The sequence below is a fragment of the Euleptes europaea genome, chromosome 8, assembly GCF_029931775.1.
Source record: "Euleptes europaea isolate rEulEur1 chromosome 8, rEulEur1.hap1, whole genome shotgun sequence".
Classification (NCBI taxonomy): Eukaryota; Metazoa; Chordata; class Lepidosauria; order Squamata; family Sphaerodactylidae; genus Euleptes; species Euleptes europaea.
Window position 1 is genome coordinate 13,440,844 of NC_079319.1, and position 9,973 is coordinate 13,450,816.

A 9,973-nucleotide genomic window follows, 5' to 3' on the forward strand; every position below is an offset into this window, starting at 1 on the left:
CCCACCTAATAATAATCAGGTGAATTTATATATCCTGGAAAAGGGCATTTTCACTTCCACTCATTCTGCCATTTGTTGATTTGTACTTATCTAAAAACATTTTAAAATCCTCCCTCTTTAAAAACAAACAACCAACCAAGTGAAATATCAAAATTCAAAACGTGGTTCAGTTTTTTCTCAGTCTTTTCCAAGAGACGCCTGCAAATTACGAAAAGGCAAACAGCTACACTAACTTGAGGCAGGCAGATCCCGTGAAAGACAGGAGGGGAAACGCTCAGGTTTGGGGTTTTTTGTTGTTAAGGGATGTCCTCCTGTGGATAAAAGCACAGCTCAGGCAGGTTTTTCTACCTCAGCTTCCTCTTGGTCTCAGGTAACCAGCTAGATGCTTCCCAGCCTCAGTTTTCTCCGAGGCAAATATTTGAGCTGCTAATTCTTCCTCCTCCTCTTCTTCTTCCTCCTCCTCCTCCTCCAACCCCTTCAGGGAAGCAACTCCCCCACCCCTGGCATCCTCCTCACAGAGCCAGACCCATCCCTGTCTCCCTCCACTGAACCCGGTGATGGAGGATGCTCTTAGTCACAGGGAGGCGAAGCAAGGTGAGGAGAGGAGGGGCGGGCCAACCAGAGGTGGGCGGGGCGTATGCTAATGAAAGGACCGCCCGTTCTCCCTCTCCGCGCGCTCAGCGGCCCAGCCCGTCCCGGCCAATCCGTCGCGCTATGCCGAGATGGTCTTATGGAGCCTGAGCCAATGGGAATGGGAAAGGGGCGGGGTTTCGCGTCCGACTGGCCCCTAGTGCGATGTGACGTCAAGCACGAGAGATTTGGTGACGGGAGGGTGCGTCCGGCGTTGCCATGGAATCTCCGGCAGTTGGGCGGGCGGGAGAGGTAGGGCGGGACCTCGCCTGTGACTGCGAGAGGTTTTTTAAGGCTAAGGGAAGTGGAGGAGGAGGAACGTCGGGAGAGGGCTTCGCCTCGCCCACTGCGCAGGCGCACCAATCGCACATGTGCAGTGAGAGGGAAATGTCGGTCGGTGGGCTCTGTGAGGGCGAGGCAGGCGGAGAAACCGCCCAGGGATCAAAGCGATAAGGCTGCAGAGGCAGGGTTCGTTTTGAGTTCAGAGCCCCCCGAGCATGTGCAGAGTGTAGTTGACTGGGAAGGACTTGTGGGCCCGACACCACCTTTTAACACTGATCTTCTGCATAAAAGGAAACGAACGGGCAGCCTGAGGGTAATTAAACTGAGAGGGTGACGAAGGGGCGGGATCCTGCCGTTCCACCAATCACAGCTCAGTCGATTCAAGCTCCGCCAATCCCAGGCTTGAGAGGGTTTAGGGAACGCCTTCCGGCCTGAAGCGGGCGGGAAAGGCGCCGAGCGGCCTGGGCCGAGCGGGGCTGTGGGTTGCGGTTTCCATGGCGACCGCGACGCGCGTGGAGCTGCGGCGGTTGGCGCAGGAGGCCGCGGCTCTGGCCGGCGCCGTCCGCGGCTCTCTGGGCCCCCGCGGCGGGCAGGTCCTGCTCACGCGCCCCACGGGGGAGGCGCTGCTCTCGCGAGACGGGCGGCGGGCGCTGGAGGCTCTGCACGTGGACTCGCCCACGGCCAGGTGAGGGAAGGCCTGCGTCCCGCCCGCCCCGTTAGGACGCAGCTTGCGGAACTCTCGGCCACAATGTCTTGGTCCCTAGTTTGTGTGTATTAAGTGCCGTCAAGTCGCTTCCGACTCATGGCGACCCTCTGAATCAGTGTCCTCCAAAAGGTCCGATGCCAGATAAAAAAGACTGGATAAAAAAAGATGCTGGAATTGACTGAAACTTACAGCTTTGATAAATCAGAATGATAATGAACAATTTTAGGGGAAATGGGGAGGCTTGGAGAATGTATTGTGAAAATTACTTTTTAACGAGGCCATTTAAAGGATACTCATTGATCTAACCCCTTATTCATATTTTGTGTTAACTTTTCTATTAGGTATTGATTTCATAATGTTGGACATGATAAGACTAGATAAATTAAAATAATATTGGGATTAGTCTTGTTAGCAAAAGATTATACAATTTAATTTTAGACGGACGAGTGAGAGGGGGAAGTCTTGATTGTTAAATTAGAACAATATTTGTTTTTTTCCCCTTTATTATCATTACTATATTGTTTTTTATGGATATATTAAATGAAGAAAAATAAAAAATATTTTTAAAAAAAAGTTCTCCAAAATGTCCTATCTTTGACAGCCTTGCTCAGGTCTTGCAAATTGAGGGCCGTGGCTTCCTTTATTGAGTCCATCCATCTCTTGATGGGTCTTCCTCTTTTCTTGCTGCCCTCAACTTTTCCTAGCATGGCTGTCTTTCCCAGTGACTCTTCTCATAATGGGACCAAAGTATGACAACCTCCGTTTAGTCGATTTAGGTTCTAGAGTCATTTATTTTATTTCATATCTACCCCCCTCTCCCCAACCCGAAGGTCAGGGTCAGAGTGGCTTACACAATGTAAAACATAATAAAAACAATAACACGTTTAAAAATACAATTTGAAATTGCCCAATAATCCCCCTCGTTGGCACTAAAACCCAAAAAATAGCAATCTGCGGGCGCCAGATGAATCGAACCACCCGCCAAGGTGGTATAGCAGGGTGGTGCTCAGCAGCGGGGAAGGTGGGGGGAGGACTAGGGAGGCCAGTAATTATAACGAGAACCGTCGCTGGCCTCAACCATAAGATTTTTTTTAATATATATTTTTATTGATTTTTACCCAAAAAAAATAACACATTATAAATCACAAACAAATAACTAAAAATAATAATAAAAAAGAGCACTTATACTGCAGTTTTACATCTTCTATTATGATATTGTAGAATAAACAGTGCCCGTATGCCCACCACCCACCTTACATGTGTATCCCACCACCTCTGGACGTCCGGAGAAGTAATCTGACAGTATTTGAAATTACCTTATACTATTATTACATAAACTACCACTTTATCTATAAGATTTTATCTATAACCCATTGATTTGTTTTTTGGGCAGTCCAGAGTATCTGTAACACTCTCCAACACCACATTTCAAAGGCATCTGCTTTCTTCCTATCAGCTTTCTTCATTGTCCACTAGTTTAGGCGGTTTTTTTTAAAGGAGTGGGGATTGGATCATTTATGGAGGACGGGCCCATCGCAGGGTGTTAGCTGAATAAGGTTTTCGCGGTCAGCTCGCACAGTTGCCTCATGTCCACCTTAATCTGCTGCATACCTAGATCCTGCCCTTCACGGTTTGTGGTGATCTAAGCATATACCATGCTGTTGGGGGTGGCTTAAAATATGACTGGATTTTATTCCTTCCAGACTGTCCAAATACTCCTTGTAAGACACAGTGTGACTTTTAAGCAAGGGCGCTTCTGATTGTCACGGGAAGCTGTCTTATACTGAGCCAGAGCTTGGTCTGTCAAGGTCAGTAGGGTCTGCTTTGACCAGCAGCTTTCCAGGGTCTTTCGTGTGACCTGCTGTCTAGCCCTTTAACTGGTTATAGCAGGGGCTGAGCCTGGGCCCTTCTGCATGCCCAGCAGATGCTCGACCACTAACCCACAGCTCCTCTCTGGAGGTAGTAGTGAAAAACTTCATATGGGATTCACAACAGAGACCACATCAGAATCTGAGCTTCATAGTTCAGTTTCTGATGCAAAGCTGGTACCCTATTGCTGAGCCACCGCCTCATTCCGGAAATCTACTTAATGTAGTGGCTTCATGTGGTTATGTGCCTATATGCCTGTCATATATCGGGGCAGGCAATTGGTCGATTAACATCAGTATTACTGGTGTGGCTCTCCAGGAATTGGTAGAGAGGTCTTTCACATCACTTGCTACCAATTTAAACTAGAAATTCTACCATTGAATCTAGGGCCTAATGTGTCCAAAGCAGATACTCTGTTGCTGAGCCATAAGCTCCCACACACACACACAGATGCTGGGGAGGAGTCTGCACATGAGGGTTGTTGTCTGCAAGCTATGCTTGGGGACTTCTCTGTGTTGCCTGACTGGGATAACAGTCAGATAACTCAGAGAAACTGGAATGCTGGACTAGATTGGCCCTTGGTCCAACTCCATGTGGCTCTTATTACATTCTTAAAATACAGTGATGGATATCAGTTGAGGTCCAGTCTACATATGGAGAAAATGAGGTGGTAGTGAACTGCACCATCTGAGACTGCAGGTGGTCGATGCTGGTCTTAAATGTGCCTCCATGTTTTAAAAAAAATCCCCACAAAGAGAAAACTATCACCAGGAAGAAAACTAGCATTCTGCCTTCTCTGCTAGTTTTACGTTTGCATGGAGTTTTTTTAACACAGTGGACCATTTAGAAATATAGTTTTCTGCCTGCAATCTATTGGTATAGCTCACTACCATTTCATTTCACTTCAGTCTGCTGTATGTGCAGGTCCATCGCTAGTTCTTAGCCATGACTACTGAACAGAATCAACTTGAGAGGCAATATTGTTAGAGAGAGAGATATTGTAGGCAGACAGTTTCTATCATTTATTTGTTAGCCACTTCATAATCCACAATGTTCTCAAGGCACTGTGCAAAAATAAAAATCATTTTGTAGGCAGCAATTCTAAAAATCCAGCAATAATAATGTTTTTCTCTGAGAAATCTGTTCATCTCTCTCTGCTGAGGTAGTGAGATGAACAGTATGGACTTAAGTTTAGGTTTACAAGGCATTTGTTTCCTCCCCTTATTCTGTGGCCCTAAAGGCAACATGAAAGTAGAACTGAAAGTTAGGAGTACAAAATATCCATTGTCAACTGTGCCACTTAAGCATTTTAAAGAACTATCCCAAGTAGGAATTCTACTTTGTTCTACTCAATGGAGCTTATCCCCGGAAATCACTATTGCTGTGCAAATTATTATACTGGGTCTTAGGTTCATCTCATATAAATGAAACACAGAGGGCTGTGGCTAGGAAGTGGTCAGGTGGAAACACTCCTTATAGAACCAGAGCATCTGTATGGGCGTCTTCTCCACAGCTGCCACAACTTGTAGAATTTTGGCAACTTGGTAAAGTCTTGCCATAATTACAGAAATATAATAACTGCAACATGGGTATTCCTGCACTTTCACGGAAGCATTTTCTAAGTTGACGCCTGTGGTATGCAAATGGAGCCTTCTGTTAAGAGGGAGCTTGTTGTTGAGCACCAGCAACTAGATTATTCCCTATGAGTTTAATGTAACAACGTAGAAGAAGAAGAGTTGGTTTTTATATGCTGACTTTCTCTACCAATTAAGGAACAATCAAACCAGCTTACATTCTTCTTCCCTTCCTCTCCCCACAACAGACACCCTGTGAGGTAGGTGGGGCTGAGAGAACTCTAAGAGAGCTGTGATTAGCCTAAGGTCACCCAGCTGGCTTCATGTGATGGAACGGTGAAACCAACCCTGTTCGCCAGATTAGCCTCCGCCATTTATGTGGAAGAATGGGGAATCAAACCCGGTTCTCCAGATCAGAGTCCACCGCTCCAAACCTCCACTCTTAACCCTTACACCATATATATATATATATATTTGCCATCAAGTCACAGCTGACTTATAGCGACCCTGTAGGGTTTTCAAGGCAAGAAACTTTGGGAGGTGGTTTGCCATCACCTGCCTCCACATCATGTCATGACCCTGGTATCCATCCAAATACTAGCCAGGGTCAGGGCTGAGAGGGTGACTGGCCACAGGTCACCCAGCAAGCTTCCATGGCACTAGTGGGGATTTGAACCTGAGTTTCCCAGGTCCTAGTTCAACACTTTAACCACAACACCATGCTGGCTTTCTAATGTAAATATACAAATATGTAAACATGCAAGGGTTTTATTCTGGGAAAGTATTTTTGCATCACGGTAATAATCTTTCTAGTACATATATGAGGGCAATTGATATTTAAATGTGTGTTCTTGCTTTGAACAGAATGATGATAGCGTGCATTTCCACGCACTGCAACCTGATTGGAGATGGCGCTAAAACATTCATCATCCTGCTCTCCACTTTACTCCAAGGACTTGAAAAACTTATTGAAAGAGACAGTCCTCTCTTCTGTGAGCACATTCAAGGAAGAGAGAAACATAAGGGGAAACGTTATGGATTGAACCAAGTCTCCCGGTTTCTTATGGCGATCCAAACCCACATCCTGGACCGCATTATGACACAGGATATAGGAAGGCATTTTCTGTCAGTCTTTTCTGCCGATGACGCAGACATAAATAGAAGCACAATGGAGTCAGTATTAGAGGCTTATTTTTGTGGGAGAGTAGTCAATGGTCGGCAAAAGTTCCTTTCCCAGTTATGCTGTGATTTCTACTACAAAGCCACCACTGGTGAAAATACAACTGAAGCACTGCATTTTGTGGATGAATGTTTTGCCGAGTTGCATACAGCTGTGACGGGCCTTCCACTGTCCAGTTCAAGGATCCTAGAAGGGCTCGTTCTTCAAAGAGATTTTGCTTTGTATTGTCCCTCAGAGGGTGAGAAAAGAATTCTGATCGTGACAGAACCTGTCCACACAGCTCTTTCTGACTTAGGTGTAGAAGTAGTCATAACTGCTGAACATCAGTATCAAGCATCTGAACTCTGGATTGCAAAAAGAACAGAAGCTATAATAAGACACATGCAGCACAATGATATCAAGGTATTACTGTCCAGTGTAAAGCAACAGGAAGTGGTTCATTACTGTGCAGAAAGCTGTGGCATATCAATTGTAGAATGCCTGTCACTGGAGGAAATCTCTCTTATTTGCAGCATCGCAAGAATCTCACCATTTAGGCCTTCGCAGGACAATATTCACACCACAATCACTGAAGCCACTGTTGCAAAATTTTGCCAGCCACTGCTTCTGGGTGGAAAGAGATACATCCACATTGGTTTGACAGGGACTCAGACCTTTCATCCCCACTGCGTGATTTTCTGTGGGCCTGTCCGTGGGGTAACTGAGCAGCATGCTTGTGCTTTTCATGGTGCCTTCAAAATGCTACGGCAAATGCTTACAGTAGTTCATCTAACTGAGTGTTGTGAACCGAAATCTGAAAGTCAGAACCTTTTAAACAGCCGGTGGGGTTTGGCTGAGCAACAGCAATTTATGGAGGGACCCACTGACTGTGATAATATTCAGGCTGGTGACAAACAACTGATACCTTGTGGGGCTGAAATGGAAAAACGTTCTCTAGTTTCTGCCCCAGTCGAAGCCAAAGAGCTAGCAGGTTCGCGGACACATCTATGTAAGTCCTCATGCATCCCCATATCCTGTGCAGATTTAGAACGTCATACTAAGTACTCAATACTGAATGAAAGTCAAAATGTAATAGTTGACTTACCAGAGCTACCTCTGCAGGATAAGCATCCAAACAAAACAGGAATGGATGAGCTGTCTGACACCCATCAGTGTGTTCACACTACAGTAAAGGAAAGCACCAGTTCCAGACATGCATCAATGCAGCTACAAGGCAATGACAGTAATATAAGGCCCAGATATGGAGCTTCAGTTAAAGATGGAGGGAATAATAAAACCTGTATCCAAGGTAATGCCGTCTCATCTATCAAAGCAGGAGCAGTTGTGCCAGTAGGTGGAATCTTTGAGATCCTGTTGCATTACTATCTGTCTTGCTACGCAAAGCAGTGCCAGTCAACCAGTACGTCCATCCTTTGCTCCCTAATAGCTGACATTTTGCTAAGCATTCCAAAAACCCTCTGCGAGACACAGAAAAAAAACACTTTTGCTCAGCTCTACCTCGAAGTCACCAGTGCCCTCAAAAGTAAGCGGCAGCTGCTACTGACCAATCAAAAGAGCCTTGAATCAGTGTCTTGCAAGTTCCACTTGGTGGCTTCTGTTCTTCAGTGCGCAGGGAGGCTTCTTAATATTGACCTGATAGTTGGCATTAAAAAGCTGCCTCAGAAGGCTGTCGAAAGCGACTCGGAAGGCGATCAGTGAAAGCAGGCTGTAGGTATGCTTGGTAGTTGCTAGAACAATCAGCAGTCTCTTGGTCCTGAAAGCAGCTGTTCCAGTGTATTCCCAAGCAGCTTGGACCTTCCAGTGCAATCCTGTGCAGGCAGGCATTATTAGTGATGGATAGTGCGGTTAATTCTGAGCTGACTTATGGCAGCCCTACAGGCAAGAAACATTTAGAGGTGGTTTGCCATTGCCTGCCTCTGCAGAGCAACCCTGGACTTCCTTGTTGGTCTCCCATCCAAGTACTAACCATAGAATCATAGAGTTGGAAGGGACCACTAGGGTCTTTAGTCCAACCCGCTGCACAATGCAGGAAATTCACAACTACCTCTCCCCACACCCCCAGTGACCCATACATGCCCAGAAGATGCCCAAGATGCCCTCCCTCCCATGATCTGCCTAAGGTCATAGAATCAGCATTGCTGGCAGATGGCCATCGAGCCGCTGCTTAAAAAAAAAGGAGAGCTCACCACCTCCCGAGGAAGCCTTTTCCACTGAGGAGCCACTCTGTTAGAAAATTCTTCCTAATATCTAGACGGAAACTCTAACCAGGACAGGCCCTGCTTAGCTTATGAGATCAGGCTGACCTGGGCTATCCAGGCAATTCTGCCTAGGATTGTACATCCCCTAACAGTACAAGAAAAAGAAAAGCAGCCACGAGTTTTCTTGAATCCTGCATAGTATTCCTTGTAGACAAATTGAACAAGGGAGTGTAGCTCACATTGAGGAGGATTGTGATCCTTGGCATGAGGTTGCTCTTCAATACGGTGCTAACAAGACCTCTACCTGAGACCCTGGAGGGCAGCTGCCAGTCTGAGTAGACAATACTGACTTCGATGAACCCAGGGTCTGATTAAGTATAAGGCAGCTTCATGTGTTCATGTGTGTGGTATAAAGTATTTCTACTATCAATCATACTTTAACAAAATGCTTGATATCCACATTTTTACTCTTAATACAGCAGACTGTTACCAATTGTGGTTGATTTCTAGTTAATTTTCAGTAGCAGCTGTGTGTTTCACGAAACTTTGGTGGAATGACAGGTTATCAAAAGCATTTTGCCTCTCACCCTGAAAACAAGCAACCCTCCGGGATGGTGTCGAGTCACCATGGTTGAGCATCTGTTGAAGCCACCCCCCAGGGGAGGGCTTGCTGCTGACCAGAGAATCTGGGTTGATCTCACATTCCCCAAAAGTGCCTGGTGGCAGCAGAAGAAGCAGAGCATAAGAGAATCACATTCTGCTACCTTTTTGAAGCACCCTTACCAATTGGTCTGGAGACCACTGCAACATTGCAGGATGAGGTGATGGAGGGATGCCACAGGGAGTGGAGCGATGATTATTCTTTCATGCTTCTGGATCCACCATCACCAATGCAGCTACTAGAAAATCACATTCTGTTCCTTCCAGCAAAGCTGCAACGATGGGGAAGAAGAGGGCAAGTGCATTTGGAGTGGGGTTTCTATGATGGGAGATAATGAGCCACATTTGAAAGGGAACAAGTGACTGATATGTGGGGGGAGAGTAAGAAGAAGAGTTAGTTTTTATATTCTGTCTTTCTCTAACACTTAAGCGAGACTCAAACTGGCTTACAATCACCTTCCCCTCCCCGCAACAGACACCCTGTGAGGTAGGTGGAGTTGAGAGAGCTGTAACTAGCCCAAGGTCACCCAGCTGGCTTCATGTGTAGGAGTGGGGAATCAAACCTGGTTCTCCAGATTAGCCTCCACCGCTCATGTAGAGAAGTGGGGAATCAAACCCAGTTCTCCAGATCAGAGTCCACCGCTCCAAACCACCACTCTTAACCACTACACCACGCTGGAACCAAGGATCCATAACAAAACGTGTGGCCACCTCTGAAAAATAAGCCTTGTTCTTGCTTTGTTATGTAACTGTGTCCAAAATAAAAAAATTTTTAAGTGAGATTGATTCCAGTTGAAATCATTTTGTCGTTCTCTGTGATGCTGGAATATACAGTGGCAGCCCTCTGAATGCACTTCATGCAGCATCTGATGAA

At 46.0% G+C, this 9,973-nt stretch overlaps 1 protein-coding gene across 1 annotated transcript; it reads left to right on the plus strand.

Annotated features, from left to right (window-relative positions):
• Positions 1-1,405: 1,405 nt before the first annotated feature.
• Positions 1,406-7,939, plus strand: BBS10 (Bardet-Biedl syndrome 10). The gene is made up of 2 exons (XM_056854795.1): positions 1,406-1,597; positions 5,926-7,939. The coding sequence occupies exons 1-2, from the start codon at positions 1,407-1,409 to the stop codon at positions 7,937-7,939; spliced, it is 2,205 nt and encodes a 734-aa protein (XP_056710773.1). The 5' UTR covers position 1,406.
• Positions 7,940-9,973: the final 2,034 nt, after the last annotated feature.